Source organism: Nomascus leucogenys, chromosome 11, assembly GCF_006542625.1.
Source record: "Nomascus leucogenys isolate Asia chromosome 11, Asia_NLE_v1, whole genome shotgun sequence".
In the NCBI taxonomy this organism is placed as follows: Eukaryota; Metazoa; Chordata; class Mammalia; order Primates; family Hylobatidae; genus Nomascus; species Nomascus leucogenys.
The window spans coordinates 26,497,774-26,525,069 of record NC_044391.1 but is presented as its reverse complement, the minus strand read 5'-3'; the positions used below and the strand labels follow the sequence as shown (position 1 = coordinate 26,525,069).

The window sequence follows — 27,296 nt, the reverse complement described above, 5'->3', positions numbered from 1 at the left end:
TATAAATCATGCTGCTATAAAGACACATGCACACGTATGTTTATTGCGGCACTATTCACAATGTCCAACAATGATAGACTGGATTATTTTATTTTATTTTGAGATGGAGTCTGGCTCTGTCACCCAGGCTGGAATGCAGTGGCCCAATCAAGGCTCACTGCAACCTCTGCCTGCCAGATTCAAGTGATTCTCCTGCCTCAGCCTCGAGAGTAGCTGGGACTACAGGCATGTACCACTATACGTGGCTAATTTTTGTATTTTTAGTAGAAATGGGGCTTCACCATGTTGGCCAGGCTGGTCTCAAACTCCTGACCTCAAGCGATTCACCCACTTCGGCCTCCCAACGTGCTGGGATTACAGATGTAAGCCACAGCTCCCAGCCAGAATTACCTTTTAAAACATAACATAGGGCCATTTACCAGCTTAAAAACCTCCAATAGCTCAAAATAAAAATAAACAACCAATCAACGAACCAAACAAAAAAAAACCCCAAGTCCCAAATCATATATTTCTATAGATACATATGTAAGTTAAGTAGATACCACCAAGCTCCAGAACATAGACACGAAACTGATAAAAGTTTACCTCTGGGGAGGGGACTGAGGTGCAGGCAGTGAAGGGGATGTTGTGGATGGGGTTGGGGTTGGGGTTGGTAGAGGAGAACTGCAGCTTTATCATTATTTGAATTGTTCGAATTTTTTATGATTAGAGTGTTTTCAAGTCTTACCTATATGTGTAAAAGTAAATTAAATGGACTTAACTAGCTCTAAGGTAGACTGGGCTCACCAGAAGGTATATGAATTCCCAATGCCAGGTTGCCTGGAAAAGGCTTTAGGGACAACTGTTTCCAGGGAATGAAAAACCATCCTCTGCCCTTATGTATTATCTCAGAATTTCAGTCAAGATATTCTTACCTTTGTAGTCCACAGTTTGACAGTCCAGTCAAATGATGATGTGACAAACAGGTGAGAAAAGTCGATTGGGCCCACTGCCATGTGGCAGTTAATTCCTGTCACTGGCCCTTGGTGACCTTCAAAGACCTCACCAATACCTGCTTTGCTGTAGGAAGAGCACACATGAGCAGAATTCCAGTAACCTCTGAAAAGCGATGATTGCTTAAAAACAAAACAAAACAAAAAAACCCTCAACTCTGCATGATTACTTTTCCATAATTTAGAACAACCATACACCACCAAAATGAAATCATTTTTACAGTTACCCTGAAAGAAATTGTTTGCAAATATGTTACCCTATTTTTGATTATTTAAAAACAATGTGGGGCAATGAAATCTTTTTAAAATACAGAATTTAATATCAATATTTATTATTTAATTCTTTTTGCGGAATTCCTCAAACTTATCATTGCTGATGCAGCTATTTTAATGGAAACAAATACACTTAGGTCTCTGAAGCTTTTATATTTATAAGACTATTTTATTCTTGAGATAGCATTTTGCATATGGTCTGCTTTATCTCATTTTGGGGAACCTATTGACTATAAAACTCCATCCATCCTTGAAGGAACAATCGTTTATTTTTTTCGAGGAAATTTCTTAAATTACATTAACATAGCTAAAAATGTAACACTTTGTGGAAACCCTTGTCACCACAAAATAATGCACATAATTTAAATATCATATGGAGAAAATAATGTTTTCTCTTTACTGAAAACAGAAGAGAGATTTACAAATCCACTGTAAATCCCATATGGGCAGGTATCTTGTCTTTCTTGTTGCCAAGTGTCTGGCATATAGTAAGTGCTCAATAAATACTTGTTGAATAAACTAGCTAAGAAAAAGAGACAAACTTACATCTCAGTCCTTTTATAAAACAGAAGCACATTTGAGAAATAATGATAGACATTTAAAAAATTACACACAGAGATATCTTGCTTATTTAACTAAGATGTTATTATTTGCAGCCCTCTATTATCACATAGTATTCTGCATGCAATCATATACAATTAGGAAGATGTGAGAAAACATACCAAAAATGTTATATTTAAAATATTCATGTGAATGAGGTTATAAATGTGACAAATATGTAGGAATTGTAGAATCCTAATATTATGTCACTAAGAATAAAAATGAGCTCAGTTATTAAAACATTTGGGCCTCTAGAGCACCAATAAATGTCAATGTGCTTAGCAAAATTTGGAATCATGAGCAAAGTGTGGCAGTGTGTGTTCCATGTAACAGGCACTCAAAAATTATGCCCAGTGAAACTGCTAAGAGCAGTTCCACACATGATCATTTAAATTTGTTCTAATGAACCCGAGGAACTGATCTTTGAAGTGGCCCCTGGTGAGACTCCACTTGCTCTTAACAGCATCCTGAAAGGGTTTATAGGGTGCAAAATGAGGACCTTGTTTAATTTATGGAAGTGGATTTGCACCTTCTCTATGTTAGGTGAAAAATAGCAATCCCCTGCTTCTCCCCCATGGACGTATACGACCCATTTAGAATGACTACAAAGCCAATGCCTGCTACGTTACAATTTTACTAAGGTCTGTATTTTATATTTCAGATGGATGGACCAATGTAAAAGCAAAATTAAGCTTGTTGTAAAAAGATTTGTGGTGTGTGCCATAGGGACCCTTCTTTTGAACCAAAGTGCATATTCTGATAGTGCTTAGAAGGTACAATAGCCACAGAACAAGAATGTTCATTATGTAAAATGTTATTCACTTTATAGCAATGAAAGAAGTCTGGAAATTATCAATGAATGTATTCTATAGCCTTCGTAGATAATTAAGGACCTAGGTAAAACCATGGGTTAAGTCAACTGAACCTATGCCCTGTTGATTCTAGTACACATACAGATAAAGCTGTGACTCCAGGTCTGGCCTACTATACTCTCTATGCCTCTCTTGCCACTTAAGACATTCTACTCATGTTCCAGATATTTGTGTATTTATCTTTCTCACTGTCATCAGTTTTTTGAAGAGAGAAACCAGGTTTACATGACGTCTGCAGGCCTTGCAGCACCTAACAATGCACTTTGCTCAAAGTAGGCATACAATAAATATGTTTATGAATGAATAACTTTATCAAATCTTTTTATGCTTTGATAAAGCTTTAATGTGTGGTTTTAGCCAGGTTTTATGAAGGAGGATCATTGGGAGTGGACTGTGAGGCATATCTTCCTAAGTCATCTTTGAATCATGTGAGGGGGCAAATACTGCTTGTTTCTATGTGCAGAACAGCAGGGACATCACAGCTTGTATAGTTTGAATGGAAAAAGTCACATAGCTGAGCTATGGATGCTTGCCATTTCTACAAATCACAAAAACACAGGGATATGAACTTGGAACAATTTGTGGTTCTTCATTAAATCTTAATAGCCTGGGATGAGTACAAGAGGTGAAAAAAAATCAATGGAATAAGAACTACTAAAGCAAAAAGACTAATTAAGCACCAGTGTGAACATAGTGACCCTTTCAAAAGACGTGAGGCCACCTGTTACGTTTTGCATGCAATTTTACAATCTAGTCCAAACTATTGGATTCCACTTTATACTGACAACTCTTTCCCAGGGGCATTGTGAATCTCTCAGTTAAGGTAGAATTCTTATCACCTGGGAACTGCATGGTGGTTTGTGTGACTCACTCTGTTCTGACCCCTCTGACTGGGAGGAAGGCTTTTAAGGCACTTCTCTAGATTGTATGGATTACATTATATATAATTTCTTTATCCCCAATATATATTTTTAGCTCCTCACTTACTATGTCCTAGGTACTGTGCAGGAAATCAAAGATGAAATGGAAATAATGTAGTAAGAGAAAAATGGCAGATGAATGAATAAACTAAAATACGATTAATGCTATCATAGAAGCATAAGAAAAATATATGAAATTGTCAACTTGACAGCCTATAGTCCTATCCCACTTATTCTACTTTAATTTTCTCCATAGTACTTACCACCCTAAACTATATATTTATTTGCTTATTAGTATTTTACCCTCAACTAGAATATGAACTCTAGGTCTGTCTTGTTCTTTAATGTATCCTGTTGATGATGCCTGGCACATGGTAGGTTCTTAGTAAATATTCCTTGGAAGAGCGAATGAATAAAAGAATTGAAAATTCTCTGGGACTTAAAGGTGGGAGTGGTTTTCTTTGCCCAAGGGTCAGAAAAGGTTTCACATGGAATGATCTCTGTGCTGGCTCTTGAATGATGAGGAGGAATTAACCAGGCTAAAAAGGGAGAAATGCTAGAGCTGGTAAAAGAAGTTGAATATACAAACTCATTGAGGCATGGAGGGATAAGAAATATCTGGGGATTGTTATCTCTGATGGGCACATGGCTAGACCCTGAAGGTATGCAGAGATGCTGGGAAGGTGCAAGTGGTCTGTTATGATAGGCTCAGAAGCTTGAGCTTTTTTCCCTCAAGGCAGTGTGAACCACCACAGTCTTACGAACGGCTAATGACCAGAGCAGATGTAGCTCTTTAAGATAATGAAGACTTAAAGTTGTGCTTTCCATTTTTCCAGAGATGCTTTCTCATAATGCAAGGTGGTTAAAATCCAGAATGTGACAACAGACTTTCGGAAATGAAGAACATCTCATCAGTAAGGAAACAGAAAATCACCTTCCATGACGACAAGCCGTGTAGACTGTACCTTCCTCACTGCCAACCACGAAGTTATTGACGTCTCCCGTTGGGAAAGCCATTCCGGTAACAGCGACAGGCTTTGACTTATTGTACACCAGCTCCATGCTCTCCTACCAAAACACGGTGTGGTTACATTTCCATCTGTCAACTCCTTGCCATGCCAAAGATAGCACGGAAAAATCATTTGGCTAAATCGTCTGTTTGCTTTTCACACAGCGTTACAAAAGACCCCGGCTGTGCCAGAAACCATGCTTTACTGCCCCTGACATTCATGCTTCTGTGGATCTCTGGTTTCAGGCCGGCTGGATTTCATCAGCATGTGCTGCTGCTTCTTAAGTCAGGCAGAGATGACAGGTGAGAATTTTGAAACTAATGGTGCAGAAACTAAAGATAATACTGTAATGGTTACACTTGTCATCTCCAGGCTTTAATAAAACACACAATACCCTTGTATTTACAAACATTTTCAAAATCAATTGTTTGTGAGAATACACATGTATTAATATCAGATGTACTAAGCAAATTTGTCAAAGCAGGAGTATGTGTCCTCCATGAACAAAAACCAGACAGTTGTCAGTCAGGTCATAAAAACCAGATTTCAACAGGGACTAGATTTCATGCAGGGCAGCCATTGGGTGAATAGGCTATAAGCCTAAAAAGAACAATATTTAAATACATCTTTAAAATAGCAAATGGGAGTCTTTATTTTATAATATGATTTTTTTAAATTGAGAATTAAAGATTCCTAATCTTAAAAGATATACTGCTGAATTAAGTTTAATGACAGAAAGGAATAATCAATTATAACTAATATCTCTGAGTATTTTTGGCTATTTACATCAAATAGCCTATTTTGTGCGTCTGAAATAATTTTTAAAAATCATTCTGAGGTATCACATCATTATAGTTGCTTGAGAGTTTAGTCTTTCTTGTGCAAATAAACGATTTCAGCCAAGAAGTCCATTAAATTGAAAGCACAAGCTAACAGTCTAAGCAGCACAGACCGATTCTGATCCTGTGATGTGTTCAAAGTTTGTGATATCCACACATAGGGTGCACATCAGCAACTGGGATAAAGGAGAGGATGCTGTGACTATGTCATACAGATAACTGGATCATCCAATGATCTACTTCATCACTAATATTAGCAGCAAGGAAGGAAAAGTCCCTTTACCCATTTGGGAGAGAGAAAGACCAGGACAACTGTTGGATGCCCCTATTCCTCCCTGCCATCCATGGAAGCCATGTCACGAAATCCTCTATCTTTGTATAGACACAGGAGTCTGTGAGCATGCTAAAACTAATACAAATGGACTTAGAGCCACCATATGACTGGTTTTAACCTAAATAAATATGTGTAATGAGCAAAATGGGTGATTAAAAATTCCTAAGTAGATTGCTCTTATGTCTGTTTATAATCTTCAGGCTTTTAAAAGAAAACAAAACATTGCTGAGAATTTTAAGACAAAGCCATAAAATATCAATCCCTCCAGCCCTCTATAACGTTAAAGATCAGCAAAAATAGAGGAACTTCAATTGTAAGCAGCTTATTAGCACTCTCTCCTTTTTCTCTCTAAAATTATTTTTAAAAAAACTTAGTATTCTTTACATCCGTATTTTGTGGAGGCTTAAAGGAGGTTGGTTCTTCACAGTTTCCATATTTTCTTTTGTGTGTGTGCATGTGTGTGTGTATAATAATAATTATTATTATATTTTGAAGAGACAAAGTCTCACTCTGTCACCCAGACTGGAGTGCAGTGGTGTGATAATAGTTCACTGCAACCTCGAACTCCTGGGCTCAAGCAATCCTCCTGCCTGAGCCTTCCAAGGAACATGGACTACAGACATGTGCTAGCACACCCAGGTAATTTTTTAAGTTTTAGTGGAAAAAAGGTCTTGCTCTGTTGCCTAGGCTGGTCTTGAACTCCTAGGCTTAAATGATTCTCCCAACTCGGCCTCCCAAAGTGCTGGGATTACAAGTGTGAGCCACCATGCCCTGTCTCTTTATGTACATTTTGAAACTTTAACTTCTGAAATTGTGTGACAGACATTCTAGGGTTTTTAATCTGGGAAAGAATATGGGAATGTTAACATTGAGAATTATCTCCTAGATATCGTTTTGCAGTTTTCTTCATGTTTCCTTACATTTTTGTCAAAGGCTATAACAATGACTCCTTCTCTGTTGTTTTTGGTTGGAGGATAGTGAATACTGTTTTTTCACACAAAGAAATATGGAAAAAGCGTGTGTGTATGTGTTCATGTGTGTATGCATATGTCTTGTGTGTTTGTCTACATACACATATCTTGCAAGTTGCATTTAGTCGCCTCCCTTTGACAGCCTCTCCCACTTCTATTTCTTTGTTTGGTTCCCATTGTTGCAACCAGTATTGGTTTGCAGACTTTGGAACTTTTTCGTTTTTGACTTCTCATTTACTGAGCAAGGAATGACAGCAGCCATACTAACAAACATTCCAGAGGGGAAAACAGATGGTTTCTTCATACACACAGGCTGTTGTCTAGGCTACGGATACAAGCAAGGGCTTGGATTTCTGTTTTGCTGGGTTACCTTCCCTCCAATTCAAGTACCCATAAGGGATTGCTCTGCTGAGCTCCAACCTCATTTGTTCAACAATGCTGTAGGGTAAGTACAATTCATACCATAGGCAACTTCCATAATTACTATGATTTAGAATGGATTATTTCATTTTCACTTGAAACTGACCTAAGGATTAATGTATTACAATAATTACATGATTTGTGGTAAAGGAAATGGGTTTTGGCTTCAAGAGAAGATTGCTGAAAGCAAGCCCCACTCTTTCAAGTGCATCCATTGGTTTTAGCTCCTCTAGGATGTGAGGGTTTGGCTTTTAGGAACTATGTTCCATTAAGTAGGCATCTCTTTTAACCAGGATGGTGTTATGTGTAGGGAAAAACAAACCCACCTGTGGAGTTGAGAGCATGTCCAGGCTCCAGGAACACATTTTGCCATCAGTGGAGACAGTGATGAGGTTATGAGCATTCTGGGTCCCAACAACATTTACACAGTACACGGGATGCTGCAAAAACATAAAAAAGGAGGATCAGAGACAGATCCAAGAGGAAATGCTTACATTTGAGTGTCAAACACATTACTCTAAAACAAGGATTAAAGAGTGACATAATCCTACTATAATACAAGCGTCAGGTCATTTGCTGCTTTTGATTTGAACCTGATTTCTTTCTAAAAGCTCTGGCAGCAACACATAATAGTGGAAATACTTACAAAGCTTCACCTTGCTCAGTCAGAATGCAATGCAGTGGAACAGAAGGAAGCTAGAACAAATGAGGTTTGATGGGGCAGAGGCAATGCAGGGAGGTAAATTTGAATTACTTGAATAAGTCTCCACCGCATAGTTTGGCTTCTAAGCTCAGCAAGAGTGATGGAAAAAGAGTCTTCAAAAGGGTAGAACTACTGACTTTTGGAAGGGATACATGTTACTAAATCTGGAGTTTAATGCATTATAGTCACAATGCCAAACATTTGTTAACATTCTTTATAAAAAGTGGTTAATATTCACAACCATTTTAATCTGGGGGAGAGATACTAGTGGTGAGATTATTGGCACAATGCACCTAGTGAGATAAAATTAGGTTCTTCTATGTTACTGCAAAATCTAGGATAATATATTTATTTTTCAAAATACCGTTTGCAGTAGTATAGGGGCTTAGATTTGGCCAGGGCATTGAGAAAGGTCATTTATACATCCCAGGAACCATACACAAGATGTTGTAACCCTCTGTCATACTCTAGTGAGTTATCCCACTCTGCAGAATTCTAAACGGTAGGCTAAAATCATTTGCAGCTGTGTATTAGACACTAAATGGAAGTTTACCATGAGCAGAACCTACAGCAATTTGGGTTAGATTTCAGGCAGTTCAGCCATCAGTGGCCAAACCACACTTACTTGGTGCTTCTTTGTGCAAATAGCTGACAGTGTAAGTCTTACCCTTGGTGAGTTACTGTCCATAATACCTAGCCACAACTACAATGAAACAATATTTAATATTGGAAAGTTGATATTGTATAAAGGATGGTTCCCAAACTATTATTATCATATAAACTGCTGGTCAGAAGGAGTGGTAATAATCATCTAATGTAGCTACTCATCTGCTTCAACCAAGAGGTGGTCCAAACTCTGCTTAAACACCTTCCTTAGAGGGCAGCCAGTTTTTGCAGTATCCTGGGGGAGTTTTTTCTTCCACTAATGGGGATAAAGAAAGTTCAAGGAGATACTTTCAGTGCAGTGCCCTGTGGGACCAAACTAATCAAGTCAAAACAGTACAGCTTTTTGAATATTTATAGATAGTTGTTCCCTGTTACTCCTCTCCCTGCCAAATCTTTTCTTACCCAGACTGTCACTAATTCCTTCATCTGTTCCTTGGGTACCTGGTTTTCAAAACCTTCCCTATCCTGGTGAATCTGTTTTGAAAATGCTGTATTTTGTCTGATTCCTCTCCAGTGAGGTTCTGAGAATAAAACAGAACTGTCTACCTATATTCTGACCAGCAGAATATAGAAACCTGGGTAGCATTGAATTATCACTTCTCATGTGATAAAAAAATATGCCTGCATTTAATGCATGCTAAGATTACATCTGCTCTTTTGACAATTATATCACCTCTTTCCCCCATGCTGATGGACAGTCAGCTAAGTCCCTATGTCTTTCACACCATGTCCCTACTGAAACTTCCAAATTAATCAGCCTTAGTGGATCTGCACATAGTAAGTACAGCAGAGATCTGAAGCTAAATGTTATCCCAATCAGTTCCCTAAGTTATCAGGAGGGCTGATTGGTTGTGGGATTGTAGGCAACGCTCTTTCCCAAGTCTCTGGTGTATATAGAGCCCGAGGCAGTGTATTATCAAGCCCGGAGCCACACAGCATGCTAACCTCTGTGTGGAAATCAAATGGAAGATTGGATGTAACAAATTTTCACCTGAAAATGGTACAGACTTCGTAAAACTGAAGAATGGGAAGGCAGGGTCCAAATACTGTTATGAACCTGAAATCCATCTTGTTTTTCAACAAGAGTTCAGTGGGGCTTCTTTGATAACCACTGAGCATCAACACAAATCATTAAACACTAACACATTAAGACTCAGAAAGGTCCAGCAAAGAAAGAAAGCAAGTCTAGAAGAATGTGTAGAGCCATGTGCCCCGAGAAAGTGTGTGTGGCAGCCCCTCCCAGGCTTTAATCAGCACTACTGGCCTGTGCTTCCATGAGTAATAAAACTCGGTTTAAAAGAAAAAAGAGGTGTAATGAAACCAAAACAGAAGCAGACACTGGAGCATGCCTACACACACACACACACACACACACACACACACACACACACACACACCTCTACCATTAAGGAAGAAGAAAGCTACAGTACACCTCATTTTTCCAGTATAGATGCCAGATTGTTTTTATTTACCTTGGAAATAAACTTACTGTGTGCCTGAGGGATTTTGTTTTACTTATGATTTCCTGTTGTCCCAAATGCATATGTGTGGTGGGTGTGAAAGGAAATTAGTGAGTAATCTGTGGTGGGCCTCTTTTTCCTTTTTGATCCTGGTACCAATCAGTCAGCCAATAGTGAAAGTTGAAAGACAGTCACAAAATTGACTGTTCACTTTTAGCTATAGATTAGAAAAAACAAACAAACAAAAAAATCCCCCACAAAAAAAACAAAACAACAACAACAACAACAAAAAAAAACAGCAAAAGAGAAAAGTGGAAAAGTTTTTGTTTCTTTTTCCTTTCTCTTTTTTTTTTTTTTTTTTTTTTTTTTTTTTTTTTTTTTAGAGGAAATCTCCCTCTGTCGCCCAGGCTGCAGTGCAGTGGTAAAATCTTGGCACACTCCCACCTCCACCTCCCGGCTTCAAGCGATTCTTATGTCTCAGCCTCCCAAGAAGCTAGGATTACAGGCGTGCACCACCACACCCAGCTACTTTTTGTATTTTCAGTAGAGACAGCGTTTCTCCATGTTGGCCAGCCTGGTCTCGAACCCCTGGCCTCAAGTGATCCACCTGTCTCGGCCTCCCAAAATGCTGGCATTAGAGGTGTGAGCCACCATGCCTGGCCTGTTTTATTTTCTAACAGACATAACATCAGTAAGTTTGATAATAATAGTATTTTAGTTGTGATGATCACACTCTAAGTTAATTTTTTGGAAGAGCTCCTGGTTTTGAATTTTCCCCAAAAGCTTACTGCTAAATGTTCTAACATTTGGATTTACAATTTTGGAAATTTCAGAAGGTATGTTCAGAAATACACCAGCCATCCAAACAGGGCCAAGAATGGTTTCACATTACTTCACCAAACACCTGCATCAAGCCCGCCTTCTCCTGGGCCACAATTTTCTGTTATTAGTTTGGGGAAATGGGGTAGGCATGAGCAATTTCCCAAGATTCCCAAGAACTAGTTTCACCTGCATGTGTCTTTGGCCCCAGTCAATCAGAATTGGGGCTGACTTGGTATTTGTCACTTCCCATTGATAATCTTACAAGAGTAGGAGAATTTTCCTCCTCATGGACTTAGCTAAACAGCTGGCAGTCCTTTTTCATGCCAGAGTGCTTTTGAGGCCAGCATATGAAACAAATGCGGCAAGAACATTAAGGAAATTGAAAACAAGAGTAAAGCTGTATCCTTGGGCATAATTTGGGCATTTCAGAGAAAGAACATCAGTTACCCTGAGTGTCAAGGTAGCAAGGATTGATGGAGACACGCCTGTCTTCTCATTGCTCTGAACAATTGCTGTACACACCTGTCATTCTCTTAAAGGAAATGACAGAGTAGTTGTCTTATGAACACTATACTGAACCTCTTCTACTAAATTATGGGTAATGGTTTTGAGATGTTGACTTTTAACCCCAGGGATTAGATTGTCACTGTAGACTTTATGTTGAGACTTACACCACGCATTCCAGAATTTAAAGTCAAAGTACTCTCTCAAATCACAAATGGAAAAGGCCGGTTGGCAAAAGTCCCATATATCATCCCTTGATGTGAAATCCTTACTCTTCAGGATCTATTTGAAAATACGTGTTTCCACCTTATAATGTAAGTGCATAGGGTTTCTTTGGGAAAACAATTGCACAGATGCCTCTTCCAAGGTTTGTCTTCACTGGTGGCCTTTGGGAGAGCCAAGGAGATCCACCCTACATGGTAGCACATGTAGGTTATTAAGAGACATCCCTAAAGCCAGTGATTCCTTCATCTACTTTTCACTCAACTTTTAGTTGGTCAGGATTCAATCATAATAAAATAGATCCTCCTAACTTGGCATTACTGAAAACATCCATACTTTTTTGAGTAGAGTTATTTTCTCTTTCAGGGCCTGGCGTCTCACAGGGATGTGGCAGAAATTTGCATTACCGTGTGTGCAGCAGCTGATAAGGGCGTCCGCTGCACTGGAGTCCTTCGATGACTGCGATTGTCCCAGAGGACAATCTGGCCCGAGTAAGTCCCACCAACCACCAAGTTAGGATGGAAACGGGCGAAGCAGACCGACATCACAGAGGACTGTCAGGGAAAAGGAGAGAGAGAGAGAGAGAGATGCAATGTGAAATGGTTGTAGGTGGCTTGTTTCTTCCTGAAAACAGTTCATCACATAAACTCAATACATCCTGGAAAACAATTTAAAGCTGGGACTGTAAAAGTGCATAGTTACTAAGAAATTTTGTACATAGGCACAGGACTTTCTTTGGAGAGGCTGACCAATGGTTACTCCTTGAAATCTGAAATTTGAAGTCCTGTCCATTTTATCAAATAGGCATGAAACCTATCTTAAGTACATCATTGTTTTGTGGTCTGTAAATCTTGCTTTATGGACATTTCCCATTTGTCACATAGAATTGCAACAGAACTAATATTAATTCTCCACTAAAGCCTTTACTAAGCAATTCTTTACTTTGAGAGTATGGCCACATCACGTTACACAATTTGCAGTGTTGGTAAAGGCAGAGTAATTCTAGCTTCAAAGGCTTTAAGATGAGGTCTTCTTTTTTGTTTTTCCCTTAATGTAGACTTCCAGGAAGTATACTGACCTCAGACTGATCCAATTGGCTCCTCCTAAAATTCCCTCACCTCCCATGGGCATTCTTCCTGACCTTAATTCTGCCCACTTCAGAAAATTCTTAATGTTATTCCTTGCCTATTTTAACAAACAACCAGAAATGGATCTCAGTCCAGCTCTGCCATGGTCTGTCATAGTCTGTCACAAATGTGGTTTCTGCAGCTCCATAAAAGACTACTGGGCAGTACATTTTCTAGGAAATTACTTAGCTGAGATAGAACCATAATGCACTTAAAGTCAGAGAAGTTACTGCTCTGCATCTGCTAAGTCCATTTTGATTCCTACAGTACTTTTCATATTTGCATTTATAAGCTAAAGTAATTGTTTTTAGTCAATACTTTTCATGCCTTAATTAAATTAAATGAAGTCACTGAGAACTTACCATGTATAAGGAAGGCACTGTACCAGGAATGGCAGGAATAAAAGGGTAGTCATTGCCCTCAGCAAATTTGTGCTCTGGGAAAGGGAACTAAAAAACATGGATGCAGATGAACAGATGGGCTACCAGTCCATACAGTGCCTTTGTGGAAAACAGAAAAAGGTATCCTCTGCAGAAACACAGTCGTATGGGCAGGCGCATGCCTTGGCAAATGGAGAGTAAGATGGATTTTCATCCCCACGTGTCCCTTTGGCTTGACGTTCTTGTGCAGAGCACAACTTGCACACCCAAGTAGCAGCCTTGAATGTGATACATGCTATGACTAAATTGTAGGAGCATGTGGAGTGTGTGTGTGTGTGTCTGTGTGTGTGAGGGGGATAGATGGAAGGGGAAGATTTGTTTTAGTTAGGGAGGGGGAGAGGAGGCTGGAAATGGTGAGACGGTTGGAAAGATCTCATGGAAGAGGATGAATCACACCTTGAAGTATATATGGAACATTCAAAGAGTGGAGAGAAGCAACAGGCATTCCTGAAGGATAGGATAATGAAGGAAAAGGACTAGAGGCAGCAAAATGAGACTTGTGAGCAGCTCATAGTCTTTTTTGGCTGGGAAGGGGCTTGCATGGAAGAATCAGATAGTAGGAAGTGTGACTAAGAGATTGCCTCGGCTAGACAGCAGAAAGCCTTGAATGACATTATTTGGAATTTTTTCTGTGGACAATGGTGAGAAATCACAACTTTTGGAGCAAATGAGTAAGAGGATCCAACGTCATAACTGATACACCAGCAAAGTAGTAACAAAAAAACCCAAAACAAAAACCTATGGTCTCTTTTTGACTGGTAAGCTAAACATCTATTAAAAAAAATAAAACAGAACAAGACAAAAAACAAGAAACCAAACCCAGATCTCCTATCAGCTTAAGGCTTCCTAGTTAGAAACAGCCTCAGATACTCTGAGGGAGAAAAAAGAATGTAGACTATTTTTCAATGTCATGTTTCCCTACTTTGAATGATTTTCAGTTTCAATTCCTTGAACATGATTCAATGGAGAACATGCTCATGCCCCAATCTGGTTTTCATAAAGTTCAAGAATAACTCTCAATAATGATACTGAATTAAAGAAAAAGAAAATAATGCTGGTTAGCTTCTTGTTTTACACATCCCACAGAAATGATTCTTAGCTTTCAATTGATGAAATTCTTATGTGGCTGGAGCTATGTTGGAAACTTTTTTTAAAAGCTTCAGAAAGATTTAAAATTATCCAGGTGGTATCAACAATTGAATTTACCAAAGCTCAAATAGATATGGATAAAGGAATGTCATTCAATTTTTTAAAATGCAGAATTCAACCACTTGATTGCTTCTGTGTTTCAGCTAAATCCAAGCAAATATCCCCCCAAAGCTTGTACTGTTTGTTGAGACTAAACCAGAGGAAAACCAGCAGTGGAGGTATTTCTATAAAACTGAAACACACAGTTGGCAATCAACTAGAACCCAACCCCATAGGGTGAGAACTCCAATACCTACTTGTTCATTCATTAATTTGTTCATTCTTCATTCATTCATTCATCCAACACTTATCACCAACAAAAGACTACTAAACCATTTCAAAAAATTTTAAATGTCACAAAAGCCCCCATCTCAAATTCAGAATTCTATTTAAATTTGATAAAAAGTCAAGTTAATGCTAAAAAAGAGTAACACCACCTTGCAGCACCAGAGTTCTGCCTCCAGAGTCTACTTTGTTTTGCTGCAAACTTATTTTTACAATATAACCATGAGGAAAAAGATTAGACTTTTTTTTTTCATTTTCTATTTGGAAGATGAGGTATATTTATGTTTATCAATTTCACTTATATCTTAAGCTCAACATATTAATTACAATATATGTTATATGTATTACATGACATATATGTTAAAATATATACAGATATATTTACACTATGCACTATCGTTCATGTAAAAATGCTAACATAGTAAGATCTCAATTGTCTAGATGTAAACTTGAGAATTCAGTCATTTCACAAGATGTCTTTACATACCCTGATGTAATGGTGGCCAACATTTGGATGAGTGAGTTAATTTTTTATTTTTCATCCAAAAGTTTACTTGCCTTGTCATTCTATAAGAATATATGTGTATAGATATATTTATAGTCTTAACTATAGTTTGGACAATGAGACCCCCTCTTTTAATTTGGAAAGTCTACATCAACAATCCTCAGAGTAAAAGGTCTTAGAAACCTTTTACTGTTGCAACCTCCTGCTGTTCACACAGCTACCTATCTAGTCATTGCTGTTGCTGCTGATTGTCATAGAATTTACTGACTGTGAGTAAAAAGAGCAAATGATATCATCCTGTCAATTACCTCTATTTGGTTAAAAGTAAAAAAGCATTTCAGAAAAATTGGTTGACACTACTAAAAAATGTGGGGTTTTTTTGTCCTTCATTTTTAACAGTACATTTTTCTGGAGATAAAATCTAAAAAACCATTATTAGTAACACCATTGTTATTTTTAAAAATTTCATTACTTCCCTATGCAGTTGAAATTTTATATTAAGTTATTCAGTGTTATAATAAAGCACTATTAAACTAAGACTAATAAAATGCAGACAAACAAAATTAACTGGAAACAAGAAGTTTCCTTGCCTTGTTATTCTATAAGAATATATATATGTATAGAGATATTTTTATAGTCTTAATTATTTCCTATTTTATTTTATTCCTTAAAATGTTAATGCCTTAGAATTACTTTGAAAAATAGCGTATGGCCTTTAAAAATTCAAATCAAGCTGGGTGCAGAGGCTCACACTTGTAATCTCAGAACTTTGGGAGGCCAAGGTGGGAGGATTGGTTGAACCTAGGAGTTCAAGACTAGCATGGGCAACATGGTGAAACCCCATCTCTACAAAATATTTAAAAAAGAAAAACCAATCAAGTAGTTTATGTGAGTGGAAAATAATTATAAAGTTGATGAGGATCTTTCAATAACGTTAACTAATCAAAGTAATCTTTCCTGACGCTACGGTTGAACTCTATTTTCACAAGGCTATTGATTTCATTGATGTGGCCATATTGTTGGTCAAATCAGAGGCTCAGAAACATGATGAGCTCATATGTAACAAGCCTGATGAAAAACTGGTAAGACTGACTGTCAATATTCCAACACATATAACACAAAGACAGTGTTACATTAGGAACCACAATTTCTAAGAGGGCAAGCATCACATTTTGATTATTTGCACAATATGTTCCTCCCAAGTTCAGACAAGCAAAATTTTGAGACTATATTTTGAAGACCAAGCCATCTCTATTAACAATTTCCAATGTTTTTAGCAGATGCCTTAGTCCAGAGGCTCCTGAGAAAACGGTTTGTTTTTTAATCCTGAGCAGATGGCCCAGTTACTAGCCACCCCTGCAAAGACAGACCACCTCCTTATCCATATAGCCACATGTTCACTTGCATGTGAACAAACAGAGTTTGTTAGCTGACCCACTAAACAGAGTTCCACCTCTTCATCATCTATTTAAAGAGAAGTCAGTTTATTTTACACCATTCACAGGGAATTCCACAGAGATGAGGGTGAGATTCAGCTTAGAATGTCTCCCTGCACTCACCGCACACCATCACTGCATTCAATTCAAGTTAGCCCAGACCTGTCTTTAAGTGGCTGTGGAGGCTGTTTTCTATTTTGTAGAGCTAATCCAGGCCAGCTTAGAGATGGTACTTCCCCTTAACCACAGACCCAGATGCCCAGGGTGAACAACCTTTGGTCATTCCTGGCTGGGAAGCTTACCCTCTAGGCTCCCATTTGATCTGGTTGCCTGTGACCTTCCGTGCGTGGCACTCTGCCCACTCCCCAGCCATCATGCCTGAGTGGGAGAAATAAGGGTTCTGCTCTCAAAAGCATCTCCTATTTCAAGTACCATGTCTTCTGGGGAGAGGATGGTCCTCCGGGAGGGACTGGTCATATTGTTGCCATATGCTGTTTAATGGTGGCTGACGTTTTATTTGCCTAAAAACAAATGCTTCACTGTCAGAGGGCTTTGAGGCAGACAGATCAGATGCTTCTAGCTACTAGTGAACTAGTATGTATTTCTGCAAGTACCTAAGAAACCCACAAAGACATTTCTTTTGTTAATGGAACAGTGTATTTGGAGAAGACTGCTGTTCAAAACCCCTCCTATAGGCAATCATGTAGCACCAGGCATTTGGCAACATGGAAGGTGTGAAGCTGGTCAAGACGACATGAGTCATGGGTCAGGCACTTAACTTTAATTGAGATTAAGGGAAAGGGTCTTTTTTCTTTATATTATTATTATTATTATTACTGAGACAAGGTCTCGCTCTGTCACCCAGGCTGGAATGCAATGGCACAGTCACAGCTCACTGCAGCCTCGACCTCCCAGGCTCTAGTGATCCTCCTGCCTCAGCCTCTTGAGTAGCGGGATTACAGGCACATGCAACCACATGGAGGTAATTTTTAAATTTTTTTTTTTTTTTTTTTGTAGAGATGGGGTCTTGCTATGTTGCCATGGCTGGTCTCAAACTCCTGGGTTCAAGCAATCTTCCTGCCTCAACCTCCCAAAGTGCTGGCATTACAGGTACGAGCCAACATATCCAGCCTCTTTTTTCTTCTAAAACTCTCCCTTCCTCTCTCTAAGTCTCTGTCCTGGGGTGCACAGCCTATTCTTCTAAATTCTGAGAGGAGTAAGCATCTATCAAAAGTTATCACCGCATTAATGTGGGGATGCCCTGGAGCAAAGGTTGAGTTAGTTACCCGCTCCTTCTTGACACTCTTTATACTAAGAAATAAAAGGCAGCTGATTCTAAAATTTAATTTCCCATAGATTAGAAACCCATCATCCTGATAACCTTTCTTAGAATTCCTTGGAATTTTCATGGCTTTCAGTATTTAGACCCTATCATGTGCCTTGTCCTGGCTTTTATGCTGAGAATACAAAGGTAGCATGCAAACCACAATGACATACCATTTAACATCCACTAGGTTGGCTATAATTTTTTAAAAATGGAAATAAGTGTTGGTGACGATGTGGAGAGATTGGAACACTCATTACAATGCTTGTGGGAATGTACAATGGTGCAGCCACTCTGGAGAACAGTCTGGCAGTTCCCCAAAAAGTTAAACATAGAATTATCTTATGTCCCACCAATTCCACTCCTTTTTATTTATTTATATCCTAGGTATATACCCAGGATAATTGAAAAGATATGTCTACACAAAAACTTGTACAATAATGTCCACAGTGGCATTATTCATAATTGTTAAAAAGTGGAAACAACTCAAATGTCCCTCAACTGAGGAATGAATAAACGAAATGTGGTAAATCCATACAATGGAATGTTTGGCAATAAAAAGAATAAAGTACTGGTGCATGGTATAGCATGGATGAACCTTGAAATCATTATGCTAACTGAAACAACTCATAAAAGGCCACTTATTGTATGATTCCATTTACATAAAATGTCCAGAATAGGCAAGTCCATAGAGTCAGAAAGCCGAGTTGTGGTTACCTAGGGCTGGGCTTGGAAGGAATGAGGAATGACTACTAAATACAGGGTTTCTTTACGTGATGATAAAAATGTTCTGGAATTAGACAATGCTAATTGTCCAACTTTGTGAATATACTAAAAAAACACAAAATTGTATGTTTTAAAAGGGTAAATTTGTGGTATGTAAAATATATCTTAATTGTTAAAAGTTTGCAGACATGTTTCTGACCTCATGAAACTTACCAACCTTATTTGTTATCTTCAAGACAACTGTGTCTGGACTGCTTGGATCACTCTTTCCTCAAACAATTATTTCTCCCTCTTTCCTTCTTCCTGAGCATCATCTTCAGTTTCTACACCCTGAGAGGAAGGGAGGTAGAAAAGGAGGATTGGCAGACCCAGAATCCCAAGAACTGACTTTCTGCTCTGACACCCTACTAGCTGTGTGAATCCTTTAAGCCTTGTTTGTTTGCATATTTGAGGGACACATTTTCAACTTATTTATTGTTTAAAATTGTGGTGAAATACTCATAACATAAAATTTGTTACCATCCTAACCATTTTCAGTTGTACGGTTCAGTGACATTAAACACATTCACATTGTTGTGCAACCATCACCATCATCCATCTCCAGAACCTTTTGATCTTCTCCAATTGAAACTTGGTACCCATTAAACACTAACTCCTCATTCCTCCCCCATCCCCATCCCTAATCACTCTTCACCAGGCTCTGGTAACCACCATTCTACTTGCTCTCTCTACAAATTTGACTACTTGAGGTACCTCATATAAATATTATCATATAATATTTATCCTTTTGTGATTGGCTATTTCACTTAGCATAATGTCCTCATGGTTTATTTATGTTGTAGCATGTGTCAAAATTTCTTTCCTTTTTAAGGCTGAATAATACTCCATTGTATGCATAAACTACATCTGGTTTTATCCATTCATTCATCAATGGACACTTTTTGGCTATTGTGAATAACGCTGCCAAGAATACGGGTGCACAACTAACTCTTTGAGATCCTGCTTTCAATTATTTTGGGTACATACCTGTACGTGGAAATGCTAGATCATAATGTAGTTCTATTTTTGATTTTTTGACAAACCATCACACTGTTTTCTACAGCAGTGATATGGTTTGACTGTGTCCCCACTCAAATCTCATCTTGAATTTCCACGTGTTGTGGGAGGGACTCAGTGGGAGGTAACTGGATCATGGGGGGCAGGTCTTTCCCATGGTGTTCTCACAGTGCTGGGTAGGTCTCACAAGATATGATGGTATTATAAGGGGAAGTTTCCCTGCACGAGCTTTTATTTTTATTTATTTATTTTTTTTGCCTGCTGCCATCCATGTAAGACATGACTTGCTCCTCCTTGCCTTCCACTATGATTGCGAGGCTTCCCCAACCACGTGGAACTGTAAGTCCATATTAAACCTCTTTCTTTTGTAAATTGCCCAGCCTCGAATATATTTTTATTAGCATCATGAAAACGGACTAATGCAAGCAGCCACACCATTTTACATTCCACCCACAATACATAAGGGTTTCAATTTCTCCATGTCCCTCACCAACACTTGCTAATTTCTGTCTTTTTTTTTTTTGGCTTTCTTTTTAGTACTAGCCATTCTAATGGATATGAGGCATCTAAGCCTTATTTTTTTTTGTTTTTGTTTTTTTGTTTATAATAGGAGCATGACAGTTCTTGCCCTACCTATGGAAGAGGCATTTTCTTTGCCTATTTTCCCTGGGGCTGTTGGAAGATTTGAATTAGGTAATGTAGTTTGAAGACAGATAAACAATATATTCCCATATAGAATTAGAAATTACTACCTCCTGATTCAAAGAAACATCTCTAAACACTGTAAGTGGTCCAGAGGACTTCTCTTGCTCAACAAATCTTTCTCCAATAATTTCAGTAGTAATTCTTGGTCCTGTCCTGTTGATGGAGGTTGTCCTGATGATCTAGTAACACATGTTACTACATCATTTCTTATGTGGTTTAAGTATTTTAAGTCCTTATTGTTGACAGTTCTTTCACACCTTGAATTAGAGCTGGACTCTATTGATCTGTGATGTGACTTTACATCTAATTATTACTTATTCATCATTTATAGGTACCCTTCAGACTATTTTCTAAATCAGTACTACTCCAAATTCGCCTGTACCTTAGCATCAGTTGGGGGGCTTTAAAAAATCTCAAATGGTCAGGCCACATCCTATACCAATTTAGTCAGATTTTCTGGGGGTGCGCCTGGGGCATTAGTATTTTGCCATCAAATGTGAAAAGTACTGTTTCAAATTAATGGTTCTTAAGCTTATCTGAATAAAAAAAAAAGGCACTTGGAGAGTTCATTAAAAACCCACATTGGTTACCAGAGGCTGGAATAGAAGGACTGGGGAGATATTAGTCAAAGGATATAAAATTTCAGTTAGATAGGAGGAATAAATTAAAGAGATCTACTGTACAACATGGTGACTACAGTTAACAACAATATATTATATATTTAAAAATTGAAGAGAGTAGATTTTATGTGTTCTCACTACAAAAAATGATGTGTATATTAAATAGCTTGATTTAGCCCTTCCACAATGTATACATATCAAACAAAAACATCATGTTGTATACCATAGATATATACGATTTCACTTGTTAATTAAAATGAAGAAACAAAAACCACAAACCCCTGAGTCTTCACTGTGATATACTTAATCAGAATTTCCAAGGTAGACATCTAGTGATCTGTGTGTTTAACAAACACATCTAGGTGCTTCATATCATGGAGAAAAATGGAAAACACAGTTCTAAAACAGTTAATTCACGGAGTATGACCCAATGTCATTGTGGGATAAGTTTCCTTCTGCATCAGTGTAGGTCTGGATATTTCCCTTATGGAATCGTGTGTCACTTTCACAACCAGCCCAACTGAGAAACTTATGATATGTCCCTCTGCTAGAATACCATTCCTTAATTTCCTTCAAGGTTATTTGCTAGTTTTTACATCTCTCCTTGTTTCTCCTCCCCACTGAAATAATTAGGCTCTTAGAAAATGATAAATAAAAATGAAATGAAGGTTTAGGTCCCAACTTCTCTTCAGCATCACTCTCCATGTAGACACTAGGAGTTTTCTTGTTTATTGTCAGGAATGCTAACGAACATTATCACTGTCACCCCCGGCTACATGGCTATTTACTTGTGGCCAGCATTCCAAAATTTTTGCGAACTTACTAAATAAGTGTCAAGCATATACTACACATCACTGTATCAGTCTCTCTAGGTGGGTAATTTTGCCTATTTTTTTTTTCGGATTAGGAAACCCAGGCTCAGAGAAGTAAGCCACTGGCTTAAGAACAAATTAATAGTAAGTGGCAAAGTACAGATTTGAACCATAGCTTGGCTGACTTTGACACCAATATACTGTGAAAACTTTCATCAGTTGAATGCAGGTGCCTTTTCTCTTTGAGACATGGGTCCCGCCTGAGCACCACATTTCTTACTTCCTCACCTCTGTGGGACTGGTAGTCATAGGCTAAGCCTCATGCATACCCAGATGGCAGAGAGGGCTTGTGGGCTCCCTGCCTGTTACAGTGGCCTTGGCAGTGAGTCTCTGACCTCTCTCCAGTTGGGTTTCTGCTGCTGGTGTAGAGATCGCTCACCTCACTCAGCTCCCAGCCTATCAGTTGCGACAGGTGATAACAGAGTTAATTAGTACCAATTGTGGTGACATTTACCATGAGGTGGGTACTTCCTGCTGGGAACTGATTGAGACCAATTAATCATTTCAGGAGAGTCTAATGAACAGCTAGCAGCTTGGAAACCAGTTGGGTCACTCCTGACAAGCTCTGCATTGACTGTCACTTTGGGAGAAAATGCTTTGTTTCCATCTTGTCACTATATAACCAAAGGAAAAATGCCATTACAATCCAACAAGTTCTTTTGAAATTGAGTGTGTCTATTCCTCAAAATAATTATGTGAATTATTATTTATTATTATGAAAAGTGAATAGGGCCGCCATTGTGTGCTTTACCAAAAAAATGGAACTTCTTACTTACAGACATAAACACAGGACCTGAGGAACATTCTTCTGAACTCACATGATATGAAATAATATGTATACTTTTTTCACAGTTGTCTCATTGAGAGATAGAATCATCTTCGGCAAAATGGTCATATTTTGGAAATAAAAGGATGGCTTGCATTTAGGAAAACGTTCAAAAATATCAATATCTGACAATAATGCTCACTGAAGCATGTTCAGATCAAAGGTGGCTTTTTCAGTACTGACTGCCTACAGTTCACTAAAGTTTCTTGTCTCTTTTTTAGAAAATATAAAACTCAAGTTGCTAGGCCTAGACTGGAATAGCGATGTGGTACAAGGCGAAGGCAAACTTTGTTTTATTTATAGAGATAAAAAATAACAGGAAGAGATGAAGATGAATATATGGTTGCCTTTGTATGTTAAAAAGCAACAGTTTTCTTCAAATCAAATGTCTAAATCCTGCTTAATTAAGAGAAAGGAAGTTGATATTTGGATATAGTGTATGTTGACATCCACCTCTTTGATTTATGAAAGTATGAACTAGAGAGAACAGATTACTCAAGACAGAAGAAAGAGTTCCATTTTGACAGGAAAAAGTGTAGGCAGCATTAACTTCGGTGCTTGTTAAAACATGAAGGATTAGTGGCAAAAAGGGAGGGAAGACTTGTGAATGTCTCCAGTTTAGGATCTTCAGAAATGTTTGGGGTTTCTGAGAATGGCTTACCCAACCACATGAAAGTGACACTAAGGGAGTCAGCCACACGACTTCTCTAAATCCAGAGCTGGGACTGCTGTACGTTGACATCAGGCCATCTTACTTGAAGTGTAGCCACAAATTAAATTTATTTTTATTGAAAAAGTACTAAGTCCTTGCAAAAGGGGAAAATACAGCATTCAAAAATATGGTACTTCCTTCTCATTCTTGACAGAGCAAGCATGTAAAAAAAGAGCCAGGTTGTTAGTCTGTGTTCCCGTCCTGGGCCATATAAAAGAAGCAAAAACGTTCATCAGCTACAGAATCCAAGAGAAGAATTCAGTTATCAGGCATTATTTTTTACCAGCACAATACAAAAAAATAAGCTAATCAGATTCAGAACTGTTGTATGGCAAGAATGTCTAAAAACAATTGCATGATATGTGTGTCCTGCTTTGGACAATTTCTTTTTGAATTTGTAGGCATCAGGGTTTGTTGTTTGAGGAGGCTGAGAAAGAAAGAAAAAAATCCAGTCTGCATATGGCACTCAATCCCTTGCTGGTAAAATAAATCTACATTTGGAGGATCCACCCAAAGAGTCATGGACTAGCCCACATTAGATCATGACCAAGGCACTTAGGTCAGAAATTATAGGGAGACCATTAAAAAAAAAAAAAAAAAACAGAAAAAGAAAAAAAAAACCTAAAGTGTTCTACTATGCACAGTGTCTTCACATGGTTTTTCTGAATAACTGTGGTGGTTTTGCCAGCTGTGACAGTACACAGAATCAGTTGGATCATTCTAAATTTAGCAAGAAAATAAAATAATTTGGCAAGAATAGGTCCTTCTTCATATTAAAACTATGTGGTGAATATAAACCTTGGGGAAGACAATAAGAAGTGAAGCCCTACACCCAACAAAGCAATGAGGCCAAAGGTAGAAACAGTCTTAGTGAAGATTCGTCTTTTTTTTATCTGCCTAGAATGACTTAGATATGCTTATGTCTAAGGCACAAAGATGAACCAGGTGACCTCTAGGACTATGTCTACCTTGGTGGTTCTATTGATAAACTGCTACTTTGAAATACTAAAAAGAACTTGGAAAAACTGGATTTAAGTGCTTATTATAAGATATATGGAAGAGACAAGGGTAAACTTATGTTTTAAATTGTTAACCAATCCCAAATCTCACTGAGCCCTCAGTTTCTACACCATTGTCATGTCCACCGAAGAGTCTTTGAAGTTTTGCTAGAGACCCATAGACCGAGAATGGCTGCAGCACAGAAAAGACCAGAAATGTGTCCTTGTGGGTTCATTTCTAAGCTGAAGGCAATTCCCTCTTACCACAACATTTATGTGTACTTGGAAATTCAACAGACAAATGGGAATCAAATTCCCCAGAGTTCAACCTAAGCTGGTTTTTAAGGACAAAATAACAAACCAAGAGATAAAGAAAAATATGTGAATAAAAATTCTGGGGGGATCAAATGATTAAATTTACAACACTTTAGGGATTTTTCTCAGTCCACAAGGGAAATACTATTTTCAATCATAAGACGTAGGATGTACACATTAAGGGGCATTTACATAGAGGCTGAAATTTCCAGTTCAGGAAGAAGAGTCTAGAGGCATATTAAAGACCATCTGTCTGTAGGATTCTATTCTGAACCATGTTCTTCATTGAATTTATATGGGAGATATTATGGGTCAGCTAGAATAAATGTGATAATAAATTCCTAAACATATGTTAGAGTACACCCAATGTATGTGTCAGTCAATTATCATAATAAAAAGCAACATTTTGCTTCACATAAATCTAAATTAAAATGCACAAGGGCAGTATTTTTTTCTTTTCTCTAAAAAAGAAAAAAATGATTTTATACAAAGAATAGGAATAGATTTCCCAGTAATTTGTGCTTTGTGCATAGACTTGTGATGATGAGTCTTTATCTTTGGAATTGTTGATTGGTGAGATTCACAAAGTGCCTGGTGCAATTCTCCAGGAGCTGAAAAAAAGGAAGGTGTTCAAAGATCCTGTGGAGCCAGGAATAATATGAAACCAGATAATGAAGAGTTAAGGAAAGCTTCTAAGCCTGCTAATGAACTCCATCCTGCCCTGGTAAGACCACCCTCCTTTTAAGTAAGAGGTAATTTAATATGCATCTGACTCAGTTGTGTTTGGGCTTCATCCAATCTATGAGTATCAGTGTGATAAATTATAATGAATTGTCTGCAGTACTTCACAAAGTGACTATAACAGACCTGAAAAACAAGATCCGTAGCTTGATTTTCCAGCTTCCTTTGAATATTTTCTGCCCTATTCCTGTCAGAACATTCCAAAACTTGAAAATATTTCTTATAGCTCCCCACACTGAAAGTTATGTGCTTTGAGCCCCATTTGATTAGATCCACAGTTGTTGGCTGTCTCTATTAAATTAAGCCCCACACTTGAATATGACACCAACAGTGAGACCAGCCAAATAATATAGCAAGAGAACTAACATGGCTCCTTTAGTTTCCAAAGGGTTTCTTTACATGTTAATTTCCCTTTGTAATCCACACGGTGTGCTGGGAAGTAGGTTAGTGAAAAGCACTGGGTTCCTATTTCAGATTCCAAAAAAGCAGCTGGAACCTTACATGTCTGCTGGGAGAAGGGGCAGAAACTGAAAAGGCAGTCAGGAGACTCATGTTCTGGAAAGGCTCTCTTTCTATAGCTGTGTCACTTTGTTCATGGGACTTAACTCCTTTAGGATGTAGTTTCTTCAATTAAGTGAAAGGCCACTGCCTGAGAGAACAGGCCATCTTCCCTTTCTTTAATGGCTGTAGGGAGTTCCAGTTCTTCAGAATGCAAAAGCGTGACTATTCTACAGATGAGTCCTCCTAAGTAAAAAATGATTTGAATGTCATTAAGCTGTTTGTTTCCTGCTCTGGTCAGAAGACAGCAGCCCTTAGGGTAACACACAAAGGTTGTGGGGAAGGGACAGGATGTGATTTTTTTCCCCTTCATCCTAATCATAGGATACAGATGCAGTGGAAAGATCCATGAACTGGTACTCAAGACTGATTTTCTATGTGAAAATCATGTTAATTCTATTGGGCTTAATTTCTTCATGGGTACAATAAAATGGATCCTTTGGAGTTGGAAGCCTCAGAAGGGCAGGAGATGGGCTTATTTTCTCTCTGTGTTGTTCTTTGTGACTAAGCCAGTTCCTAAGATTTGGTAGGCATTAGCATTAATTTGCTCTTGCTGCAGTAAGAAATTACCTGCTAATCCCAGCACTTTGGGAGGCCAAGGCTGGAGGATCACTTGAGCCCAGGAGTTCAAGACCAGCCTGGGCAACATGGCAAAAACCTGTCCCTACAAAAAATACAAAAATTAGCCAGGTGTGGTGGTACATGCCTGTAGTCCCAGCTACCTGGGAGACTGAGGCAAGAGGATCACTAGAGCCCAGAAGGTTGAGGCTTCAGTGAGCCGAGATCATGCCATTGAACTCCAGCCTGGGTGACAGAGCAAGACCCTGTCTCAAACAAAACAAAACAAAACAAAAACAAATTATGACACACTTAGTGGCTTAAAAGAACACAAATTTATTATCTTACATCTCTGGAGGTTGGAAGGACTAAAATCGAGGGGTAGACAGTGCTACGTTTCTTTTTGGAGGGTCTAGGGGAGAATCAACTTCTTTGCCTTCTTTCCAACTTCTAGAGGCCACCCTCATTTCTTGCCTCATGCCACCTTTCACCCTCAAAGCCAGCAAGGGTTGGTAGAGTCTCTCTCTCACATCACACCTTCTGATTCTGCTTCCATCCTCACATCTCCTCTGTGTTCGACCCTCTTTGCCTCTCTCTCTCTCTTTCACTTATGAGATCCCTTGTGATTACATTGGGCCGACCCACATAATCCAGGATAACCTCCCCATTTCAAGATCCTTAATTTGTGAGATTTTA

General features: G+C 38.4%; 1 protein-coding gene across 6 annotated transcripts in view; it reads right to left on the bottom strand.

Moving 5' to 3' along the window:
• DYNC1I1 (dynein cytoplasmic 1 intermediate chain 1) overlaps positions 1-27,296 on the bottom strand; it is a 318,572-nt gene that overhangs the window by 61,322 nt on the left and 229,954 nt on the right. For all 6 annotated transcript variants that reach the window (XM_003252524.4, XM_030822121.1, XM_030822119.1 and 3 more), the window contains 4 exons: positions 12,016-12,162; positions 7,558-7,671; positions 4,592-4,725; positions 915-1,059 (listed from right to left, as the gene is read on the bottom strand). In XM_003252524.4, the coding sequence (XP_003252572.1) occupies positions 915-1,059; positions 4,592-4,725; positions 7,558-7,671; positions 12,016-12,162 (540 nt within the window). The remainder of the gene's footprint in view (positions 1-914; positions 1,060-4,591; positions 4,726-7,557; positions 7,672-12,015; positions 12,163-27,296) is intronic.